Source organism: Trichoplusia ni, chromosome 10 (assembly GCF_003590095.1).
Source record: "Trichoplusia ni isolate ovarian cell line Hi5 chromosome 10, tn1, whole genome shotgun sequence".
Taxonomy (NCBI): Eukaryota; Metazoa; Arthropoda; class Insecta; order Lepidoptera; family Noctuidae; genus Trichoplusia; species Trichoplusia ni.
Window position 1 is genome coordinate 12,466,615 of NC_039487.1, and position 24,720 is coordinate 12,491,334.

General features: G+C 38.0%; 3 protein-coding genes and 1 non-coding gene across 10 annotated transcripts in view; 2 read left to right on the plus strand and 2 right to left on the minus strand.

The window, feature by feature from the left end:
• The window catches only part of LOC113498269, a 92,100-nt gene extending 84,630 nt beyond the window's left edge, over positions 1-7,470 (minus strand). The window contains exon 1 of one of the 4 annotated variants that reach the window (XM_026878223.1): positions 6,838-7,469. In XM_026878223.1, the coding sequence (XP_026734024.1) occupies positions 6,838-7,204 (367 nt within the window). In that variant the 5' untranslated portion in view covers positions 7,205-7,469. Of the gene's footprint in view, positions 1-6,837 lie in introns of all 4 variants that reach the window. The other 3 variants (XM_026878221.1, XM_026878224.1, XM_026878225.1) reach the window with 3 other exon arrangements.
• Positions 7,471-8,232: 762 nt separating this feature from the next.
• Positions 8,233-12,524, plus strand: LOC113498368 (uncharacterized Golgi apparatus membrane protein-like protein CG5021). Of its 4 annotated transcripts, none has more exons than XM_026878382.1 (6): positions 8,233-8,489; positions 8,811-8,875; positions 9,527-9,681; positions 9,991-10,076; positions 10,442-10,555; positions 11,169-12,524. In XM_026878382.1, the coding sequence occupies exons 1-6, from the start codon at positions 8,460-8,462 to the stop codon at positions 11,361-11,363; spliced, it is 645 nt and encodes a 214-aa protein (XP_026734183.1). In that variant the 5' UTR covers positions 8,233-8,459; the 3' UTR covers positions 11,364-12,524. The 4 variants fall into 4 exon arrangements, with proteins under 4 accessions (XP_026734183.1, XP_026734181.1, XP_026734184.1 ...); XM_026878380.1 differs by having other exon boundaries at positions 8,236-8,489; positions 8,796-8,875; XM_026878383.1 differs by having other exon boundaries at positions 8,239-8,489; positions 9,991-10,070.
• Positions 12,525-13,770: 1,246 nt separating this feature from the next.
• On the minus strand, positions 13,771-13,864 carry Trnai-uau. The gene is made up of 2 exons: positions 13,827-13,864; positions 13,771-13,806 (listed from the first exon to the last, which is right to left on the minus strand). It is a non-coding gene; the product is annotated as a tRNA-Ile (tRNA).
• LOC113498367 (TATA element modulatory factor) lies at positions 13,837-23,403 on the plus strand. The gene is made up of 10 exons (XM_026878379.1): positions 13,837-16,190; positions 16,942-17,159; positions 18,534-18,675; positions 19,685-19,904; positions 20,151-20,351; positions 21,687-21,879; positions 22,116-22,260; positions 22,397-22,486; positions 22,619-22,798; positions 23,160-23,403. The coding sequence occupies exons 1-10, from the start codon at positions 14,271-14,273 to the stop codon at positions 23,310-23,312; spliced, it is 3,462 nt and encodes a 1,153-aa protein (XP_026734180.1). The 5' UTR covers positions 13,837-14,270; the 3' UTR covers positions 23,313-23,403.
• Positions 23,404-24,720: the final 1,317 nt, after the last annotated feature.

A 24,720-nucleotide genomic window follows, 5' to 3' on the forward strand; every position in this document is an offset into this window, starting at 1 on the left:
CTAATACACTACATTGATTTCATACATGAAAATGAACTGGCTATTTGAGTTTACGTCATGCCTATTCGGAATCCAGACTGCAAGTGATCATTGTTTGGAAATAAACGGAACTAAACGACGGAGGATCCATGATCAACTGTTGAGGACATTGTTATTTAGGATCCGTTTCAGGATTTGTTGTGTTACTTAAGAACTGAAATGTTCTATTTGTTTCATTACAAACAAAACAAATACACAGAAACCAAAATGAATAGTGTTATTGAACTTGATACGTTAATTCTGGACATCCGGAGAAAAATCTGATAAATTTAGCCGAATTTATTTTAAAGAACTCTTAAAATAGCTATTTACGAAGATGGTTCCTGGTTCTAACTCCATTTCTTTATATTAAAATGATGTCTTTAATATTTTTAGAACGAAAATTTTCTGTACTTGTTGATGTTTTCAGTATCATTCAAGTGAAACATAATAATATTATTTATTTCAGGAAGAGGAGAGCTTTTGAGACACTTTCGATGAAAGACATTTCATTAACATCTCGATGGAAGTTACAGTTTTCAGGGAATTTTCGGTAGTTGGATGATAGTTTTGATAAGCATCTCATGTTTCAATGACATCCTGTATGTAAGTTTTCAGTAATATCGACATGTGCCAATAGCGGCTCACTGAGATGCGCGTACACACTATTTAAAGCGGATTTGGGTCAAGTCAGTGGGGCGGCCGAGTCCACGCTAGTGCCAAATATTGGCCAGGTGGCAACCACGCAAGTTAACAGTTATTTTAAACCTTACCACAATGTACGGTATAAATTTTGCAAAAAAGAAAATTTATTAATAGAACTTTACGTCAAACGGAAATGGATTTTCATCATTTACTTTTCGTTATACTCATTTTTCCTATTCATTACTATTCGTAAAAGCTTCTTGCTGTTTTATGGCGTCAGAGCTTTTTTTGTTCTTAACTACATCATGGTCCCACCGACTTAACGAAAGCCAAATTAAGTTGTTCTTTCATCGTCTGCATTCATAAATCAATGGATGCCGTACCCAAAGCTGTGCCTGACCCAATTTAGTTGTTAGAGCATATAGGACATAGTTGGTACTAACCACGGCGGTATTTGGCACACGGATGTTTAACTTACATTCACAAATAGCATATACAGTTAAATTTACATCGGGTGCTAGTTTGCCGTCAATGGGAAGTATAGTAACGAATATTCGTTCTGAAAAGTTTTATTTTAAAACTGATTCAGGGGCTACGTCATGTTTATCGATCTAGTATTTCATGATACGAACCTTTTCAAAGGCCACGCAGAAATGTCGTGAGATAATTTTGCAACGTCTGGCTTAGTTGAAAAAAAATTAGATAACACAACTCTGAGCTATATACCCGGATTGGGAATTATGTCGACAAACATTTGCAAAATGACTAGATATCATTAATTTTAAATTTCTACATATGCATCGCAAGTTCATCCTTTCCATTATTCCTAAATTGAAAGGCCAGTTGCTATTACAAATTCCATCACTACCAAATCAGCTCATAACAAGTACATCAATCATTAGCACCTGAGCCTCAATGTTCCAGCTAATTACACACAATTTCATGCGGTTAGCACTTCCGACGCGGTAATCAACTAATTTTTCTTCTCAATCACTTTTTACAGTGATGTACACTAATTTGATTATTTTCTTCTAAACGGAAGTATGAATTTTAACAATTAAATCAAGCTTAATTGTTGTTAATAGTAAGATCCTTAAAATTAATAGAACAAAATTATGCAGGAGTATTTTTTTATATTTGTCGCAAATATCTCGTAAATCTTTGCGATCCAGCATGCTTTTCTTTGCAATTTTTGCTATTTATTGTTAGTTATATAATGGTACATGCTTCCCTTAACCAGTTAAATTAATTCCGAGCTTGTAAAGACCCAGTCGCCGCGGGAACTGCCGCACAAGGCTTGTGCACTGCAGTGAAGTACATTATACACCTGGCATAGGTTTAACAATGTTTAGTTAAAATAACCTGTTGTCTTATGCTAAGCAAACACAGTTCAATTTAAATTGAGCGTAAAACTGTCTCACTAAGAATATTGTCAAAATCGTCCAAAAATTGTCATTGATCTCAACGTAGTAACCTTTTCAATTCTATTTGAAAATATTGTTTTCAGTGAATCTGTTTTATGTTGTTATTGTATGTTGGTAAACGTAAACGAAAGCCTTGATATTAATGTATTTAATTTAATAAACCGAATCAAAACAGACAACGCACAAACACTAAAAACATCACAAATAAATACATAAATATGAGAAGAACGTCACATCCGTACAGAATTGGTGTCCCATAAACATTACGATAGTGGATAGGATAATAAATAGAGCATTATTGCGGCGACTTCCTCGGATAAACTGCTACATTTCCAGTAGGGATGCGCCCACCCCGCGGATACGACCCAGTCCGCCCCCAGGATATACACGAGAGTTGGGTGACGGTAGTAAATGACCATAGCATGCTCGGATATCGGTATTTACAACGCTTGAAACGACTCTCATAATTTTCCTATCTATTCGCAGAAGAACTATTCGTCCACTATAATTTCACTAGAAATTAAAGCTAATTATTTTCTTTCTACTCGGATAACCAGGATTAACACTATTTAATTAAGAATCGTAACTTAGAGGATTATGCTTATAGATTGGTTTTAAGAAAAATGTTTCTTTACTCACTTGGTGCGCTTAGAAAACAAATTTTATGAAGACTTGTTTATGTCACAAAGTAGAATGTCGTACTCTCTGTGAAGATACATTACGAGATTTCAATGGAAGAATTTTGGTAATATTCCATGCCAATAAATATTATTAATGTAGGTCAGGCCTAAATATAAACAATTTTCTAAGATGCGGTTCTTCCGCAATTTTATTACCCATTTACAATGAAATTATAAACGTTTCTGGTAATCAAGCATGCGGATATTATAACCGCAGTTATTTTCTACAGCACTAGTTACATTTATGTCATAAATATTAAAATTAATACCCTTAGAGTTGGGACGAGCCATTTGATTTAGCTTTACGAGTAATCGAGATCATAGGACAGTTAAATGTCAGATTTATTTAAAGTCTGGACGCCTGTCAGTGTGTCTTTACAGCCAGCCTGTCACGATTCGATGGAAATACTAATTATGTTTTGAAACAGACGACATTTTCATATTATAAATACGGAAACCAATGCGATATAACGTATTTCCTCGAAATTCTATATATTTATCTGCACTCCTAACTTTTGCGTATCTGCATACTTTATAAAGGTCTAGTTAGAACTTCGTGGTCTAACCAGCTGATAACAACAAACCTCTTGTCGAACAGAAGTTCTTTGGCAATATGTATTTTATGCAACCTGATGAATTGCAGGACTTCATTAAGAAGATTACCTAGTTAGAAATTGTTGAAATCGGATGACTAGTTTTTAACATATTTCATTACTGCTCTGTTCCTATTAATCTTAAACTGATAATCCTTTCCTCAACAAATGGACTGAAATATTTCAAAGCAGACCATTATAGTTTACGACATTAGCGCCTTTAGCCACTGTATTTAAAAACTGTTTGGTTTTGTGATATTAGTATAGACTGAGCTTCCACAAACTTTCCCGCAGAAGTCGATACTTAAGACTGGGATTTATAAATGAACCGTTCGATCAGGTATTTTATGTCCGAACTTGCGATATAAAATCAACCATTCTTGCAGTCATGAAACTCGTAAACTTTTTTTAAAATATAACAAAGCTTTTTATCATGTTTCGATACAGCTGTAAAATAAATATACAGTTGAAAACATTTCATAACCATTAACTACTTGAAATATGATTGTGAAAACTCAGTGAGCTTCCTAGGTCACAATGACAATAATATCATCAGCTGCGGCAGGCGCGGGTCGCTGGAGAGTGCTTGTTTACAGATCGAGTGGCTCTCGCTCCTCTTAATATCCTCTCGTCGTCGCTGACACGATTCTGTCAAAGCGTACTTGTTACAGAATTCGGGTAACTCCACTATTTATAGGACGCGTTGGAACGATATGATTTATTAACCACATTCGGGATCGCGGCTCACTATTAGATAATATCGAAGTCATAGGGACACGCGCGAGTAGACTTGACACATAAACATGGAAAATAAATAAACAACTAGAACAGTGTAACACCACGTAATATAAAAGCTCTCTCGACTGTCACGTCATATTTTTACGGTGACCCTGAAAGCCCGATACGAAAAGAAAATATATTTTTCCGAAGATTGTGCTATCAAAGAGAAAACCGTTACAATAAAAGGCGGAGAAACGAATATAGACGAAATGGGCAATCACACCGAACATCCCTCACATAAGGAAAACTAACAAGGATGCCACGACCGGCTATTACAGCCGACATGGAACAAAAGAAAATCACGACAATATCCTTGTAATTTGAGGATTCACATCAGGACGATATTAGTGGCACACACGTTAGTAACACACGCACCTTGCGCTGTGCCGGCGTTCTCGTACTTGGATTTGAGCTTAGCGGCAGTCGCACGCGCATCCGACCTGACCGTGTCGGTCGCGGCAGAGGTTGTCGTCGTCGTCCTGAACGACAGAGTTGTTGAGAACGTGGATGAGAAAGAGGATCCGAGCCCAAGGCCGAGGGTGGTGCGGTAGCGGCGTCTGTACATAGTGGGTGATGTGAACGCAACGGTAGCCCGAACACGACTGAACGACGAAAGCGCGTGCGCCACAACCCGGAAAAGCGGCCGCGATTTATTATAGTACGAGAAAGTCGCTCCCAGACGCGTAGACGTGCGGGAGTTAATAGTGATGCTGCTGTCACGACTGCTCACTTGAGGGGTCGGCAGAAATAGACATCATACTCGATTTATTCAGAAAAGTGAAGCTTTAAGCTTTCGCCCTCCAGACGCTCGAGGTGAACAAACTGCATCAATCGTTTGTGTGTGTCCGTGTAGTTTTTTAAGCGACAAATTTTCTTTCTTCTAATTCGTGAGTGGGTTGAAAACATAAATCAAATATGAAAAACAACCTTGATATGCGTAAGAGACAAAAGCCGGCATTATAAGCGAATTCAGCTAAATGTTTGTTATCAAAATATATTTTTAAATAATTATTACTTATCTATATTTCAATGCAAGTTATGACAGGAACTAATATTGGAATTAATCTTATTACGCAAATGTCGGTCTTATTTACTTTTAATTTATTCATACCAAAACAAGAAATCCAGAAATAAAAGAAATTGGTCTTGAAAAACTCAGGTGGCTCCATTGAACAGGTTTCTATAAAGATTCTACACCCTGTACAGGTTGAACTAGTCAAGGACATTGCAACCCCACATAGCCCTAGTTACAGCTGTTCTAATAATTGTTATCACTAATATTGGAATTCTGGTTCACAAATTGTTTCTTAAAGTGAATATTTTATGAATTATTTTACAACCCTAATACCAGACATCACGGGGATCATCCAGAATTATTATTTCTTTATGTTAAAATAAAGGAAATATATTTTGGCCTACTCAAAAATATATATAATTATTTCGAGGAACAAAAAATATTTCCATATTCCATGTCTACTTTCATAAAAGTTAATCCTTTGATTACATTCCGTGTGGCTTATATCTGCGAACCAGGTTGCACTGGTTATGGTCAAAGTCATTATTAATGGCATTATGTTTGAATATCAGCAAAAATAACAGTTAAAAATTTATAACAATATTGATTTGACTAAGTTGCTATTCAGCCCTCTTCCTCACTCCTAAATTTTTGCAGGTCCATATTGATCTTTAAGTGTTAATTTTTTGTACCATCTCTGTAACATATGGAAAGCAATAAATGATTGAGTATTGAATATATAAGAATACTCATATGGCTTTAGTGTTCAGTTTTAGCACACATTTTACACAACATTTTTTTTAACACTTTCTTGAATGATTCCAATGTATTTTTTTTTAAGAATCTTGAAGTTACACACATATAAACAAAAAATCCTAACACACTTATTATAACTTATGTTGTTATTTTATTATTGCATAATAAAGGCCTTAATTTAGGTCTACCAAGTATTATTAATATAATGTTTTGATACAGTGCTGTACCTATAATAAGTAAATTAAAAAGCTGATGCTTAAATAATAAAATTCTTAATGTTTTATGTCAAGAATATATTGAAAAGTACGGAAAAAAATGAGGCTTAACTACACTTCAGTTTTCCTAAATAATAAAAAGGATGATAAGAATGTATTCTTATTGGAATTCCAATATGAATCCCATACACTATAGGTGATAGAGCATTTACTACATTGACTTTAATTAAATTAATAAGATTGGTTTCATTAATTGTTTAATTCAATTTGCACTTTACCCAGTGACCCAACATAACACTTCCTTCACACATTCATAACACACCAAAGTATTTGTGTTCAGAAATAGATGTTATCTCTGACAGGGGACTTGCTAACAAACTGATCAAACAGTGTTGTCCTCATGTCAGTGTATCATTATCTCATAAATATACCACTTTGCATGATCATAACAAATCAATTTGTAACATCAAGCACACTAAATCCAAACCTCTCACAAATATTCCCATCCAGATACATAGTATAATATGCTATGTTACAAGTTCCTATGTACACATAATGTTTGTTATTCATCAAAAAGACTTATCATCACACAGTATGAAAAGTTGTGTATTTATCTAACAGAAGATAAGGCTTATATAAACAATGTTCAATTAGATAACTGGGTGGCAGATGAGGTGCAGCAGTAGCTGGAAGATGGAGATGGACACTTACCGTTTATTGACCAGATATGTGAGGGCAGCGAGTGCGCGGCGTACACCCGGCCCAGCGCGAGCGACGTGCCGGCCACCGGGCCCGCCTCCTCGTTGGAGCTGGAGTCCGTGTCGGGGCTGGCGGCCGCGGACGCCTCGTAACTCTGCGAGTTCGGGGGGATGGCGATCGCCTCATGTGATGCGTGCAGGTCTGGCACGGAAGACAGAGACCTGGCGCGCTGACGATCGTTCGACACCTGTATCCCCGGTATCGCCCTCAAGAGGCTGAACCCCGCGCCCCCCGACACCACATCCGAGCTGGAGCTCGTAGAGAATGTCCTCGTGCGCGGACTCTGCCCCCCGTTCGCGGTACTAGCTTTAGCGCCCATCGCGACTCCGTTACGCAAAATTTACACCTGTCACGCACTAAAACCAAGAATCACGACCACACGCGGGACACGGCCACCGCGCTGGCGGAAGACATCGTACGACACACAAAACTTGTTAACAATGAGCAAAAAAAATAACACTGTAATGACAAACACAAGTATGTTGCAAAATTGTAAACAGCCTTTGCATGTGCCCTGCTGCAAAATTTTGACAGTTGTCTTATTTTTTTAATCAAGTGAAGTTAGAACGGGTGTTGAGCGATATGCGCAACCTTCGTTCGAAAATATGGTTTGTTTTGATTTTTATCACAATCTTTTGTAAAACAGTCATTTGAACAAGAAATTCAATATAGCGACAGTAAAACTTAAGGAAAGCAATCACATCCTTAGTACTTAATATCTTCAGTTCCTCATAAGAAATTTTATAAAAGCAAGTTAGAAATACTAATTTTACACCATTTCTAAATAAAATATGTATTATAGAACTCTATAATACCTATTTTATTTCTCATTTTACATTTATCTGATATTTAAATTGTTATTCATTAAGCATCAGCATTGCAACAATATACCTTCCTATGAATATAATATTTAAAATACCTATTGAAATATGTAATTAAATCAGATTTTTTCCGTACTTTAAGTCTATAGTTTTCGCATATATTTATTTAAATTTAACTTCAATAATTGAGATACTGAAATAATTGAGTCATTTTAATGAAAAAAAATAAAAGGCTATAAGTTAAACTTCTATCGTTTAATGCTGAAAACCATAATTAATACATTCCTTACTTTTGTCACTATTCATAAAATCATGTTGAGGCCTTCAATATAATATAATTATTTAAATTGGATACATACCAAAATTTATATACCACACTTATAATACCTTCTGAAACTACTCGGACATGTTTTGATTTTTTCAAGATTCCAATCCAGCCGGCACAAAACGGAACCTTATTCATGACGTATGACATGTCATCGCCTTGCCTCGTCCACACTGTCAAATTCGTGACAAAATGTTTTCTATCAGAAAAGCAGAGTACTTATAGCATAAGTTTTGGTTTTTACTCATTCTCGTAAGCCAAGTATTGTATATGTTTTTCTCTTTTGCACGATTAATCATGTCAACTGACGGATTTATTTTGTTGTCAAATACTCAAATAGTGATCGATGACGAATTAGCAGGAGTGTAAATTGATTTATATTGGGTAAAATACGTTCTGTTTTAGTTAAATATTACTAATAAACAAATATGAATAACCCAGGCATGAATTCAGCCACGGTAAGTACTTAGAATTGTATCTGAAAGTCTCTTACTAATTCCCTTAACATGTTTGATTGTTTGAAGGCAGCGAATGATTTTAAGTTTCATTAGAACATTCTTTAATTTACCCTAATAAGAAGCATTTTCATATACATTGTAATGAAATTATCGCCCGTTAATCATATTTACACCATAGCTGTTTTGTTTTGCAAGTGATTACTTTAGATGATGTTATTTTCCGAGTTGATTGTGAATGGATAGAGATTTAGTTGTTTGCTTTGCACGGCTTGCGCTGATGTAGTGTTGTTACTGCGCTACTTACAGCCAGGTGTGCCGCAGGTGCCGCTGCTAGACGATGACACCATCGCCTTTGGTGAAGAGGATAATGCTAATAAACAGTTTGTGTAAGTACTATAACAATGTGTGTCATATGCTTTCACTCATCACATTGGGTATTAATTTGTGGCATCAAAAGAAAGTCCTTTTATTTAAGAAGGGCTATACACTTACATTTTTACACTTAAGGTGTAACCTTTTTATCTGGTACAGATATTATTTGGCTCGACAACTTTTACCATGTCTGATCTACAATTATTATCCATTTAATATTCATACCTTACTACATGTTGGGAGAGTAAATGAACTACATATTGAGGTTAATAATGACTTAGGCCTGTGTTATTACTATAAATTATCAAGCATTTGATACCACAACTAGTAATAAACAAGACAGTAATTTTGTGATCAAGAAAATGCCACCTATTATTGTACTATTCTTCTAAACTTTGTTTAAGAAATAAATATTCTTCATTCTTGATTGTTGAAGATCAAGAGGGCCTTATAACAAAAAAACATCAACTTACCATGTTAAACAAGTAAACATATATTTTTGTTGGACCTTGTGTTTTTGGTGGCAAACAATTTTCATTGATTGTTTATCAAACATGTTTTTGTACATTCTATGGAACATAGCATATACTTATTTAAGTTTCAGCACTGACCAAAATATAAGTCACAAATACCAGTTAAATATTAATAAAATTGTAATCTCTCAGGCATCCCTACATAGTGTTCTTCCACCTAGTGTTCCGGTGCTCTGCCATCGTAGTCTACATGTTGTGTGGATGGTTCTCCGACTCCTTCATAGCCAGCTTTGTGCTTGTTGTACTGCTGCTGTCTGCTGACTTCTGGACTGTCAAGAACATCAGCGGTATGTGTAATTATAATACAACATTACTAAACATTTTGTGCCTAAAACAAAAATACTGAGAGCAATTTTTTTTATTCTTATTTTCAAATTAAGAGACAATACAATAATTACAGCACATAATATATTTCTTAATTTTTTATTGTTACTTTCATGAGGTAGTTTTGTTGACTTGGTTTAATTACGTGTATTTATCAGGATCCCCTGGTCAGGGCATGATTGGAGGCCTTTGAAGTAGGCGATAAATACGCTGACGTAAAAAATGCATCGTATAAAGTATCTCATATAAAAAGAATCTTATCATGTCTTCAGGTCGGCTGCTAGTTGGTTTGAGATGGTGGAACTATGTGGACGATGACGGCAAGTCCCACTGGGTGTTTGAGACAAAACAGGTAAATGTTAGTACCATTCATATTATGATACTATTAGATTTGGTAAGTAATGTTGTCGAAAACACATCCTTCTCGTAAGAGCAAATACAATACGTAACTTTTAAGAAGCACATACAACATGTACTTGTTAAATAGTTGTAAGTATTGCCAATTATAATTTAACTTATAAAAACATTCGAACAAAACCTATTATTACCTAGTCTATTGTGAATCGAAAAAGGGTTAAATCACTAGTATACTTACTGATTTAACCCTGTGAAAAAAACATGACAGTTGTAGGTACAGAAAAAAACATTAATTACACTCCTCAAATATTCGTATATTATGTGAAGCACCTATGACCTTCCTCACTGTGCACCGTTGTCTTCCAGAACCGCGTGAACCAGAACGAGAGCCGGCTGTTCTGGATGGGACTGATCCTGTGCCCGCTCATCTGGTCCACCTTCTTCATCTTCTGTCTCTTCGGACTCAAATTCAAGTGGATGGTAATCATTTTTGCTAGTACTTAGCACGCTGTTGATTATCTCATTAAACTTTAATGAACTTTTCCCATACCTTAGGTAATATTCGTGACAAATAAACGAAACTACATCGTCATAAACATTCGTGTGCATTTATGAAGCAGACTATCAATAGCTTCAAATCAAAGAAACGGTCTTTGTTAAATATTGCAATTCTTAAGGCCTTTCGTCATATCTGTCGATCGATATTTCGATCACCATTCCAACGATGCTTAACTTCGATCTTGTTGTTGTTATACCAAATACTAAAAATAAAGATCGACAACAAAAATGAATATTCTTTCAAAATTCAATGGTCTAGCTTTCACGGTTCATAAGATATAGCCTGGTGACAGAGGGATAGACAACGGAGCGCCGTTTATACCCTTTAGATTATGGAAACCCAAAAACGAAACCACTAATGTATTTTAAAATTCTACAATAAACGCGGAAAAGATAAAACGTTTATCTAGTTACTACAAACATGGATTTGCCATTACCGATTAACAATGGCCAATATAATCTATTTAAATGATAAAACACCTACTATTTAATCAACTACTTAGCATTACTAATCAGAAACCCTTTTACTCCCCAGCTTCTAGTCCTCATCGCGCTGACGCTAACGGGGGCGAACCTGTACGGCTACGTGAAGTGCAAGTTCGGTGCCAAGGAGAACCTGAAGTCAGCCACCACGGAGTTCGTGAAGCGCCAGCTGTTCCAGAACGCGACCAGCTTCATGTTCACGCAGCCCGCGCCGCCCACGGCCGGGGCTAACACCGGCGTTGTCTAATCATTACATTATACACCTACCGCTGAAGTTAATAAAGGCCAATTTTTATTATTTATCTTTTTGCCACTAGTGATAATAATTTGACGTTTTATTAGATTGTAATGTTTGAGTGGTATGGTGGAGACACGAAAGGAACTGCAATGCATGGATCACTTTGATTTATCGTTCTTTAGAGTTAGGTTTGGTAGTGTTTTTTTACTCCTATCATGATAGTAAGAAAGTGCATTCAAATTTATAATTAGTCGATTTATAAATTCAACCTGAAGTATAATAATTCAGTCAAAGAACTAATTGTTTTCACAAACACTACATGTCAAATTCCTATCGCTATTAAAAGTTAGATAGGTCATTTTAACTTGCATTGTTTATTATATTAACAGAAATATGTTGGGAATTCGTTGCCTGGTTTAGTTAAGTCAGCTTTAAATTTTTGTGATTGTATTGCACATAATTAAGCTATTTATTATGTTATTCAAGGATTACTTTCAAATTATTTTTTTAGTCAGTCATTAGTTAGTGTTAATGTTATGGGTTCTATTAGATTGTTTAAATATGTCTAATAGAAGACTTTATCAAGGATCTTCTCACACGACGCTAGGTAAATCTTCAATACTTGAGGATTCAAATCTGCCTCGTGTATGAAGGGCCAAATGTAATTAATAATTTTATTTGACATATCCAAGAAATTTCATAGTATCTAGAAATTATTATACTATCTCCTTCCAAAGTAAAATGGTTTGAAGCAATCAATATGTATGTCGAATGCATTTACCTGAAAACAAATTACTTAGATCTTAATTATAGTGTTTACTTAATTTGGTTTTATTCAGATTGTAATTAAAGTCTAATTAATGTTAATTCATTGATGTAAATATGTGAAAAAACGCAGCTGCCAGTTTAAGATTTATTCCTACTCATCGGCCGCAGATATTCCTATTTGTAAATTGAAATAAATAAATACGAAATATTTACATTTGTCCATTTTGAAATCAATATTTTCATTTGTTAATATGTGATATATTTGAGAATTGTACTATCGAATTGACTCCACGTAAACAAATTCCATAAAATTGATTGAATACATTGTTATAGGCCCCATAGTTTAATTATACTGTATATAATTATATTAAGGTAATCAATAAATTATGTTACAATGTAAAATCTGTATTTTTGTTACATCTATTTCGCGGGGGTTTACAAACAGTGAACCTGTTAAAATACACACGACAAGATTTTCAACTAACTTATTAGTTTATTTATTTGCGTGGGGAGAACGACATTCTTTGACAGTGGGTGGTGGAGTCTATTCTTCATTTTTGAATTGACTACCCCTGCAACATCCTAGCAAATACTGCCCTATGTCATGTCCATGACAATTAAAATAATATTATGGAATCACTTTGTATTCCAGCTCAGATTTTTATTATCTTTGTGTAAACTACCTGCTATTTATATTGTAAAAAAATGTTATCTTATCCTGTTTATTTCCGTCAGCAGAAAATTATTATAGTCATATTTTAAACTAACCTAAACAGATTCCTGATTATTGGTTAGATAGAAACGCCAATATAGAACGTAGAACATATGAATTTTATCCATTTAATTAATGCCGACGTATATTTAAGAAGTGGCGTCGCGGCAGCTCGTTCCGGTCTGACAATAGATAGAAGGTAACTAAGCACCTTTCTTCTGGGAGCATTCTATCATGCATGCATTTATTAACAAGCTTTCCCTGCGAATTTTCGCACATTCGAAGACCGTTCAAGTTTTTAGTGTGAGATAAAATATGGTCGAATCGTTTAAAACTCTTATTTAAAATAAAACCACATCTAAATCAGTTCATTTCTTTGAACGCTAGGCACGATACGATAGAAAGGTAAACACGTCCAAATAGTACTCCAGCTTTATGCGTAGAGATTTCTTATTTCCTCTTGAACAAAACTATTGACATAGTTCTAGTTTAAACTTCACGGCATTCCGCATAATAATATGTATTTGTTGCTTCTTAAGTATATTCTAGTAAAAAACGTCTCTAGTACACACTTCCTGTAGATATGCGCTTTGTATTATCCAGATCAAGTTTGTTCCCCGCGTTTTGAAACAAAGTTATTTGTTTCAGACCCTTCGGGTGTACCTAGTTCTGCGGCACAGAGTGCTGTTTACATTTCTAATTTAGTTCGAGATTAAAGGAGGAAATCATTATGAATTTTCGCTTATGTGCCAATAAAAAAAATACATTCAAAATCCCTTATTTTGTCGGAAAGTTGATCAATTGTTTAAAATTTGCTGAAACTAAAATTCTGAAAACAATTGAATGATCGTTGAAAATAATATATTTCGTGCAAAAAGTTACATACTGTATGTGGATTATAAATTCACTATACCAAATTATGAAGCAAAAAGATATTGCTCCAGGTGAGGCTCGAACTCACAACCCCGGCATTACTCACACGCTTACTGTCTTATAAGTACCGTGCGCTAACCAATTGCGCCACTGGAGCTATGGTATCGGGGTCCAAAAACCGGCTCTGTAGTTGCGCCACCACTAAAGTCAAACGATGTTCTTTTTTGTGATTATTCAAACGTCAAATCAGTCGATCACATACTTTTCGTGGCACTTGTTCGAGTTGAAAATTACAGTGTTATTAAAAATAGTTTAATAGAAAAGTCTTACCTTGTATTCGCGTGTGATAAATAAAGTGAAATAGTTTGACAATTGCAAAATTCCGTCGAGAAATACATAAACAAAATGGAAACGTCATCTGGTTTGTTGTGATTAGTTGAAGTGTATTTCCATGGATAATCTCATAACAATCACATTATTCTGTCTTCTGCAAGGGTGATACGTTACTCAGTGTTTTGATTGAACTGTGATACGTGCTGTGTTGTGTCTAATGCGACGACAAAATGAATTGGTTCGACACGTCAGGCCTCACGAGCCTCGCTAAGAACGCGCTGAAGGAAGCGCAGAAAACTATAGACAAGGCTCTCGACATCCAAGACGAGAGTGGGGAGGAGCAGGAACCCGAGTCTCCGCCGCAGAGCAGCGCCAAGTCCTCGCCAGGACACGCTAGTACTGCAACAAAGGACAACACTGACTTCTTTTCATCTTGGGGTCTGACGGTCAGTGCGGAGAGTGGACAGGATGGACCCATCAAGGAACAACCTGTGGTCACCGAGAGCCCCTCGAAGGCGAACACGCAAAGCTTGTGGGGCTCTTTTGCTGGATCCTTCTTTGAGCAAGACAAAAAAACAGATGATGACCCCACTATAGTGAGGCCACCCAAAGCTAAGTCAATGAATGTTATATCTGACACTAAGTATGACAGTCAAGATGATTTGTTTTCTAAAAGTCAACTTATAATGTCTGACAGTGAGGCACTGGACAACAGAATTGCAAAATCTTTAAAGGATGAAAGTCCTAAAGTGGAGGATGGCAGGCGGGACTCTGCCAAGTCAACAAGGTTATCATTAGTGTCAAGTTTAAATAGTTCTGAGTCTGTTGAAGTCCTGTCTCAAAGTTTGAAGACCACACCAGACTCAGAGGTGTCAGTGCATTCCATTTCGCACAGCAGTAGCCCTGGTCAGAAACAGAACTCTGAGTCTGTGGAGATATTACCCGATAGTCTTGTGAGCCCCAGCTCTATAGAGTGCCTTGGTTTTGATAGTTATTCTAGTAGTAAAAATAGCAGTTCATCTTCATTGTGTTTGTCACCTGGAGATGGTAGTGACCAAAAACCTACTCCAGTGGGTGAAAAGACTGAAAAAGCTGAGACTGCAGACAGTGTTAGTTTAGTTGCAGATGATGATGAAGACACTATGTCTTATAACTCTATATCTGAGTGTACAGCACCCACTGTGCTGGACACCGATGACAAGGCTGTGAGCCCTTTCCCTAAGCTAGTCAAACCAGAAACTACAAGAAAAGTTATTGACAAAGAGTTCATTCATTTAGAGCAGGCCATCTTGCCGCAGAGGATGCAGGTCAGTGAGAACTCTTCAAATGATGGCTCATGGTCAGATCGGACCCTGAATGCTGACAATGACAGTATTATCCTAGATGTGGCTACTGAGGAACAGAAGAAAGATCAGGAAGACATATTAATAGACAAGTTAAGTGATTCCTCGTCATTTTACAACGTCAATGTTTCTAATGAAATGCTGAGGTCAGAGAGTTCTGCCTTTGTTAATATAGAGAAACAGCAGTGTAATGAGTCAAGTAGCAGCTCATCTCAAAAGGATGGCAGTGTTAAGGAGAGGACATCTCCTATAAGTTCAGACAGTAAGAGTGACTTAGTTAAAATTGGTTCAGACCGGACTTCAGGCCATACATCTGGAGATGAGCTAGAGACAGCCACGTCGTCTGATATAGAAATAATACCCAGTCCAAATGGTGAGGGTCATGGGTTCAGAAACAGTCCTGCTAAATATGCTTTTAAACAGTCGAAGTTTGATGGCACTACATCACCAAACTTAGTTGACTTAGTGTTAGGGAAGTCTTTAGCTACAAAGATTCGAGGTCACAACCGGGAGCTGTCGGAGGCATCAGTACAGAGTAACACAAGTGATGAGAGTCAGGGCTCAGAGAATGAGAGGTTGATGCGGAGGCTGTGTGAGATGGCTGAGCTTCTTGAAGCAAGGGAGAACAGGCTGCTGGAGATGAGCAGGAGTAATGCAGACCTGGCAGAGAGTAATGCTGACTTGAAGGGTCAGGTGGAGTCATTGATGGCCAAGCATGAGGGTGGAGACATTAATACCATCACTGAGGATTATACTCAAAGGATGTCAGCATTGGAAAAGAAGTTTCAACAGGCGATCAGAGAAAAGGTCTGTACAGATTTTATTAACTTTGTAATTACTTTTTGTATAATGGTTTTTATCTTTTATTGAGCATCATATCTGTGTTATTTACATCTGACATGTTTGAAGAGCTGTGACCTATTTGTAGTGCTTGTTTCCTACTCAGCAATACAAACTGTATTGTAAAATAATGAAAGTGATATTATTGCAGTCTTATATTCACCTACTATGTTCTATTGGTTAAAATGAAACAGTTGGACAATCATAGGATATTATGTTATTAAAACTCTAATAATAATTTGTTCTGTAGTAACTGCTCTACAATCCTCCATGCTCTGTTTTGTATTGAATGGACAGTGTAATAACATATTCTTATTTAATATGTAATAGGTTTATCCTATTTAAATAACTTGTGTTACAAAGTTGTGCCTACAATTGTATGATCTACTGTATAATAGTTGAGTAGTATTTCTGTTTTGTATAAGCAATAATTCTTTTTTCTGCCTTATTTATGCCAAAAATGCTATTCTCTCTTGTCTGACTAACCTGAATATGATAAAGTTCTTGTAAGGACCTTATGAGATTAACCATAATCTGTGGTTATTTGCACTTGTTTTTGACCAAGAATTCACTCGCGTAGATGTCGATAATCGGTTTAAAAAGTTTCAAAGTCATTATTTGGATTACCAACTTCTTCAAAACCATATATTAAAAAAATATTATTTTTAGATCAAGCCAAAACATCTCATAATTGACAACACTAATATAACATTCCCAGGATCAGCTTCGAAAGCAGTTAGACTCATTAAAAGCAGAATCGTCTTCGCGGAAGAATTCGTCAGAGCTGGAGAACAGCCTGAAGGAGAAGGACGAGGTGATCGCGCAGCTGCAGGAGGAGGGCGAGAAGCTGGCGCGCCAGCAGCTGCAGCACTCCAACATCATCAAGAAGCTCCGGGCCAAGGACAAGGACAACGAACAAGTCATCAAGGGGCTCAGGTTAGACCAGATAGTTGTTGGCTAGGTTCTCTATCGCTTAAGATTTAGGAGCTATTGAGAATCATGCTTTCTCGGTTACTTAAACTTAGAATGTAGCACTAGTTTTTGATGGTTATTTGAATATTTTGACGACCTCCGTGGTCGAGTGGCGTACGCACCGGTTTCAAAGTGTCGCTAGCTCTGAGGTCCCGTGTTTGATCCAGGGTCGGGTCAATGTACAAATTTACATTTCTACATTGTCTCGGGTCTGGGTGTTTGTGGTACCTTCGTTGTATCTGAATTCCATAACACAAGTGCTTTAGCAACTTACTTTGGGTTCAGAACAATGTATGAGATTTTGTCCGCATTCATAAAAAAAAATATCAGTCCTGTGTTAAGAAACAGTCATCGCTAATTGTAGGCGGTGACATTAAGCGAGTGTGGTGCATCTCCCACACTTGCTTAGTGCCGCCGCCTCTTTGCCTGTTGTCGGCAATCGTTTACCAAATACACAAAAACAAATATTTTTTCCAATGGGACTCATCACCGAGTCCTCACTCCAATTCCCTGATAGTAATTTTGAATTGTAAAAATTAAATAGACAACCTCTTGAGATAAAATACAGCGAAATTGTTATCCGATGATAATATAAATCTATGTAGTTCATCATAGCATGTTAATGAAGTTAAAAACATATTTAATTTACTTTTTCAATTATGAAACTCTGAGAATTGATATAAATTCAGATTACAATGTAATTAAAAATTTCATATCAGTTCATAATTTATTTTAGATCACAATCTTAAAGAACATGTTGGGTAGATAATAGATATACGGCTATAACTCCGTAATAAAAAGCTTTTAGACAATACGATAATTTACAAACTGTTTGAGCTTCTTCATAAATTAAATATTTTTGATAATAAGGAAATAAGGAAATTAGTTTTGGATAGTAAGGAAATAAGCAAAACAGACTATTGAAAGACATTGTTTCACCCTGATAAGCGTATCTTACGAAAAACAGATGCAAGCCATGAGCGTGTACCCATGACAATTGGCTATTAAACCTGGGCCCCGATTCTGCTATTTCACAATGGCCGATGAATTAATGGCAATTGGATTAAATTTGAAATTATATCTATTGTCTCAACCATTTTGTAAATACAATTATTGGAAGTTAATTGTATTGACCTTGAGTGCAGTGCCATCCCATACTCAATTTACAATTTTTGTGTAGAAAAATGTTTAAGAGAATACGAAAATTGACATGTTAAGCCAAATTTCATTCATTCATCGGCCGTTGTAAATAGCAGAATAGGGTCCCTGACATTTTGATTGATGAATGTATCTTTAAAGATTACTTTTCATAAAACCCTTTCCTTATTATCCTGTCAGGGACAAAATAGCAGAACAGACGACGGAGCTGGACCGGCTGAAGCGCTCGATAGCTGCCAAGGAGGAGTTGGAGGTGAACCAGATCGAGGCGGTGTACAGACTCACCACGGCCAACAAGAAACTCGAGACGGAACTTATAGAAGTAAGCTTATATTAAATGTATGTTTTACTAGCTATTGCCCGCGAGCCCGCCCGCTGCAAATTGAAAGTGATCCCATGTGTTAATCCTAGTTATAAATTATCTGTTTTTCGTCTAAATCCGATCAGTGGTTTTTGCGTGAAAAAGGAACAAACAACCATATCTCCATACATACAAACTTTCGTGTTTATAATATTAGTAAGATAGTGTAATAGAATATGCAATAAAAACAATCTGCATGACATTTTGGACATTATTTCCAATGTGCCAGCAATTTGAAAATGCTTGGTGACATTATATAAATTGTATATTTTTGTGTGGATGTGTTTTCGTATAGAAATATCGCAATTTTAAACCACTATTTATTTACAAACTTTAGTGAGTCATTATCTTGGTATAGCCAGTCAGACAGTTTAGTTAACGATGTACGCATGTCTGGTATCCCATTCGTAATCCGCTAATAAAACTGTACAAGTTAATAGAATATCCATCAGTCTCATTTGTTTATTTTATGTTTTGCTTATCGCCGCCGGAGTTCTTATCAGTTGGCGCGAGTTATGCGAAACACGTTTCCAGTTTTTGTTTGAAATTGTTCAAATATTTTTCACAACAATAAGAGAAAGCATAAAATTGCTATTACCATGAAATTAATTTTACAAACTGTTTGGCATTCTTATTATGACACTTGTATCATTATAATATGCACCTCATTAAAGAATAATTCCCATTTCTTACTTGATTACCAAGGGTGTCTCTGCCGATTTTATCATTGGGTTAGACTAGTATATCATTAAAAATAAAGTTCATATTATATGTATACAAATAAAATACAGAAAAACAAAGGAGATGTAATTGATAAAAACAATCCTTACATTTTTATTTATTGAATCCATATTTAACTAGAATCTATTGAATATGACCAATAATCTATTAAATTATTGCCATGTGGTCATAGCTAAGATGATGATTATGATAATAACAAAAAATGCATTGTCATTATTTATATTAACAGACAAAAAGTCTTCTGGATGACACAACCCACAAGCTGGAGGGCAGCCGCGCGTCACTAGAGGGCGCGCGGCGCGAGCTCAACGAGTTGCAGCGGAGCAGCGCCGAGCTGGCGCGGAGGGCGGCCGGACACCAGCAGGCGCAGGACCAGCAGCGGGCGGCTGATGAGGAGCTGGCGAGGCTGCGGGCTGAGCTGCAGCAGCTCAGGGCCGACATGGTCAATGGTGGGGGTTATTGAGATGTTGTTCTTTTATACGTCTAGCTCACGTTGGCTTGGCCACGTCGAAAGGATGGGAGAAGATCGTGGTGTTAAGAGAGCGTATCTGGTACAGTTGAGGCAGACCTTCGGGCGCTTCAAGGCGATGACTGGCTAGAAGTGGCGCTCTCGTATCAGAGGCTAAGACACATTTTAGGTCGCTGAGTCAACGGAGTGTGATTTTTTCAGAGTTTGACTTTGAGTTTCTTTCCAGAGGAGAAGAAATGGGTGTCCCGCTACGAGTCGGTCCGCGCGGAGCTGCAGGAGTCGCGCGAGGCGCTGGCGGCGCAGGAGGGCGCGCGCGCGCCCGCCGACACCGCCGCCGTGCTGCGCCAGCTCGCGCAGCTGCAGCACGCCGCGCTGCGCAGCGCGACTGCGCACAGCCACGCGCTGCGACAGAAGGACCTAGCGCTCGGTATGTACTGTGCTAGGTAGTATAGTACGCGCAACGGATCTTGAGCGCTGACCTTCACCTGCGCAGAAGTGATTTTCTAGGTCCCTTTTGCGGTATGAAGTGAGGCGCGGGGCGGACTAAGTGCAGTGATTGGCCCGCAGCGTGTCGGGCCATAGCCGTCACTCGTGATTGGTTGAAATTCGTTCTTTGCTGCAGTTGCATGCACTTCAAGACGACGAGTACACACAATTGATTGCCGTTTTATTTTAGACCAGTTTTTTTTATTATAGACCAGTTTCGGTGCTTCCAGCTGTTAGTAAAATATTTGAGAGAATGGTTCTCGACCAAATGATGTCACATTTTGATAGGCAAAAAATCTTCCATGAGCGTCAATTTGGTTTCACCAAGGGAAAGTCGACGACCGACGCCGGGGCCAAGTTAGTGTCTAATATTTTAGGAGCTTGGGAGGGGTCACAGGACGCCATAGGAATTTTCTGTGACCTCTCCAAGGCTTTTGACTGCGTTGATCATAATACTCTAATCCTTAAATTAAAGTACTATGGATTACGAGGACAATCCTTACAACTGGTATTGTCATATTTATCATCTAGGCAACAAAAAGTAGGCGTAAACGGCGCAACATCTTCCGGGTCCTTAGTTAGAGTGGGCGTGCCCCAAGGTTCGATCTTAAGCCCATTTCTTTTTTTAGCGTACATAAATGACCTCCCGTTCATGATGGCCAACTCGACTGACATGATTCTGTTCGCGGATGATACCTCTCTCATTTTTAAAATTGACAGAAAATCTTTAAACGTTAGTAATTTAACGGTCTTTCTTGGAATAACATTGGACGATAAGTTACAGTGGGGTGCTCACATCTCAGCACTGTCTCGTAGACTAAGTTTTGCTGCTTTTGCGGTTCGAACTATATCTCTAATATACAGCACTCCAGCCCGCACCAGGACGCACCTATGTCTGCCTAGATGTCTGTGCGCCTGCACCATGGCAAACTTTTCCTTATTAGGAGGTCTTCCACCTCCTTAAATAATATTTATTGTCAGTCACGAAAGCTCGAAGACCGTCTATCACTATAGTTTCAGGCACGAGTTCATATTTTATTTAAGCCTTGATGGACATCTAATATAAAAAAATCGTGTCACGGTGTAGGAAATTGAACACATTCGAAACGGCTCAACCCATTCTCATAAAATTTTGCTTACATATTGGGCAGATCCGAGATCGGACAAGCATCTATTTTTCACACTCTTTTTTCCCCTGGAACTCATTTGTATAGCCAAATAACTTTTGCTGGGACAGCTAGTAAAACTATATATTTAACTATTAACCATCACACAGCGGAGGTAGAGCGGTCTCTGGCTATAGCAGTGGAACGCGAGCAGATCTCTCGCGAGGAGTGCGTGGCGCTGCAGCAGCGGCTGGCCGACGTGGACCAGCAGCTCAGCAGCGTCCGGGACCAGCTGCAGAGGCTCTCCGGGACCGAGGAACAGCATCTGCAGGCGATCAGGAGACTAGAGGGAGACCTGGCTAGGTAGTACCACAATATGTTATCTTTTGGTTAGTTGTTTGGTTTGTTTTGTTTAGGTTGTCTGGAAGAGATTGCTTTTTAGCGATAAGACCGCCTTTTGTGCTCATCATATTTATTTGTATTGACCTAAATTGTTTTTCCTTATGGTGTACGATAAAGAGTATTCTATCTATCTATCTCTGTTATCTTTTGATCATCGAACGGCAAAAAACATTATAAACGTGTTGTGTGTGTTACAGCAAGACATCGGAGTTAGAGTCGATGTGCGCGGAACACGCGGCGCAGCTGTCGTCGCTGCGGACTGCGCACGCGCAGCTCGAGGCTCAACTGGCAGACGAGAAAAACGCGCTCGACACCGAGAAGAAGAGAAACGCTATACTACAGGTATTATAACCAAAAAAAGCCGTCGATACTGTCACCATTGTAGAAGGAACTAAACACTAAAGTGTGCGCGAAGGTATCTCGCTAATTTTTTCGTAAGGAATTGAGTTTCCATTCAATACTTTTAATTGTTTTACAGGAGCAAGTGTCAGTGCGGTGCGAGCGTGGTGACGTGTCGCCCTCTCAGTCCGTCATCTCAGATTCTCTGTCCGCCTCGCTCTGGCATTCCGTGAGTATATTATAGCGTGAGGTATAATGTTGACAAGTTCATGTTATCTTCAAGTTCACTTTCAATTTGATGGTAATTGACGTCCATCCGCCAAATTGCGTTACCTTGCATGACCATTAGTCTCGTGTGCAGGAGGAGGGCCGCACCACCCCCACGGGGTCCGCTCTGTGCGTAGAGGACACGCTGGCGCAGCTGACGCGGCGTGACGGAGAACTGCGGGCCCTGGCCCTGCAGCGGGACAGCCTGCTGGCCGAGCGGGACACGCTGCGCCAGCACCGAGCGCGCCTGCAGGCCGCACTCGACGACCACCAGGTATGCTGCCGCACACACACACCGCACTACACTGCAGCGGGACAGCGGGACAGCGGGACAGCGGGACAGCCTGCTGGCCGAGCGGGACACGCTGCGCCAGCACCGAGCGCGCCTGCAGGCCGCACTCGACGACCACCAGGTATGCTGCCGCACACACACACCGCACTACACTGCAGCGGGACAGCGGGACAGCGGGACAGCGGGACAGCCTGCTGGCCGAGCGGGACACGCTGCGACAAACATACTGAACTTTCATGAGCTACAACTTTAGGACTCAGAAATTGCTGAAGAAGAGAAAATCAATTGTCCTGACGGCAGACATTTGCTTGATGTATAAATTAGTCATTGTTTTTGTTTGCAGACTCTACAAGAGCAGTACGACGCACTGTTACAAATGTACGGCGAGAAGGAGGAGCAGATGGCGGAGCTGCGGCTGGACCTGCAGGACGTGACGCAGCTGTACAAGGCGCAGCTGGACGAGCTCATCGCGCTCAAGCAGGCCGCGCAGCGATAGCACAGCCGCTCTGCAGCTGTACAGCAAGCGGCTGATGCGGCTACAGCCAAATGTTAAAAGAGGTAGCTAGGTTCCGAATGGTTACACAACATGTTAAAAAAGAAATAATACCGGCTTAATACTAAAGAAGAAAAGACATCGCAGACAGTTAGCGAAACCTTATAATACCGCATTCATAAGAATCGTGTCTCGTATCTAATTGTATTTCGTAGTCTACAATAATGTCAGCTGTCTATTAGCGAATATATTGATAAAAACATGGTTCACTCATGAGTATTCAGTGGTGGCCATTGATGTACTTTTACTTACTAACGATGACTACGAACTAAGAAATATCGAGAGACAAGTATTTTAGATAAAAATATCTACAGCAATATTATTTAGTATTCATGCTACCTTATAAAAATAAACATCAATATATTAAATAAAATATTCTTAAAAATGAACTAGATGGCGCTACTAGTGGGTTTCTATCTGAACAGTATAATATATAGATTTAGAAGTTATAGTTATTGTATGAATCTATTCTCACAGGATATTGTCGGCTTCCGATTACGTATATTTTTGCCAAATGTCGAACGTTCCTTTTGAATTTCAATCTTGTCGTCTTAGTATCTTGTCACGTAAATGCTCTATTCAAAAAATTCTATAAAAATAAATTATTTATAAATTGTATAGTGTGATTGCACATAGAAATAGATTATTGTGTACAGTTTAGTATAACGTTTTAAATTTAACGCGGTCTGTTGGTTTGTGTTGTGTAAAGTTTTTGTGTTGGTGTTTGAGAAGATTAATATTTAAAGTGAGGCAATGAAGACGAGTTACATTTTAAAAATCGATAATACTGATAAAATCCCTGAAACGTGTGGAAGTGACATGTCACGAGCCTTATGAAAAGAATTGTTATTACCATACATTTGAGGATACCTATCATTGTTAACATTTGATATGTATGTAACTTGTCTGGGGAGACGATTGATATTATTTATATTTCCGAAGAGAAGTGCTTTACTCCTTATAAATTCTATTCACGTTTGTGTATTTTCCACAATTTACATTGACGTTTTTGTAATTAAAGTTTTCGAATGTGATATGTAGTGCTATAAATTGAAAACCCTCTGTATTATTTTGTTGTAAAGTATCTAAATCATTTCAAGTTTCCTTTTTCATTATTGTTTGAGTATTTTAATGTCGAAAACTAACAATTTTGTTTTCATTCATTTGTTTCATTGAGTGTGTTATTTGTTTGTCTTCTTGAACCCTTCGGTGCTGTTATGTTTTGGGGTTGAGCTTGTGGAGCAGGCAGTGAGTGCTTCTATGTGATATCTGCGCATTACGAGTTTTATTATAGTATTCTTAGACCGCTCGTGCACGCTGAGAAAAGTTTCCCAACCTACGCTAGAATCCG

Excerpts from the sequence above, each read along its gene's own strand:
- LOC113498368 (XM_026878380.1), top strand. The coding sequence starts at position 8,460 with ATGAATAACCCAGGCATGAATTCAGCCACG. Across the intron at positions 8,876-9,526 it reads AATGCTAATAAACAGTTTGT|GCATCCCTACATAGTGTTCT; the intron begins GTAAGTACTATA and ends GTAATCTCTCAG. Across the intron at positions 10,077-10,441 it reads TTGAGACAAAACAGGTAAAT|AACCGCGTGAACCAGAACGA; the intron begins GTTAGTACCATT and ends GTTGTCTTCCAG.
- LOC113498367 (XM_026878379.1), top strand. The coding sequence starts at position 14,271 with ATGAATTGGTTCGACACGTCAGGCCTCACGAGCCTCGCTAAGAACGCG. Across the intron at positions 18,676-19,684 it reads TCGAGACGGAACTTATAGAA|ACAAAAAGTCTTCTGGATGA; the intron begins GTAAGCTTATAT and ends TTATATTAACAG. Across the intron at positions 20,352-21,686 it reads ACAGAAGGACCTAGCGCTCG|CGGAGGTAGAGCGGTCTCTG; the intron begins GTATGTACTGTG and ends ACCATCACACAG.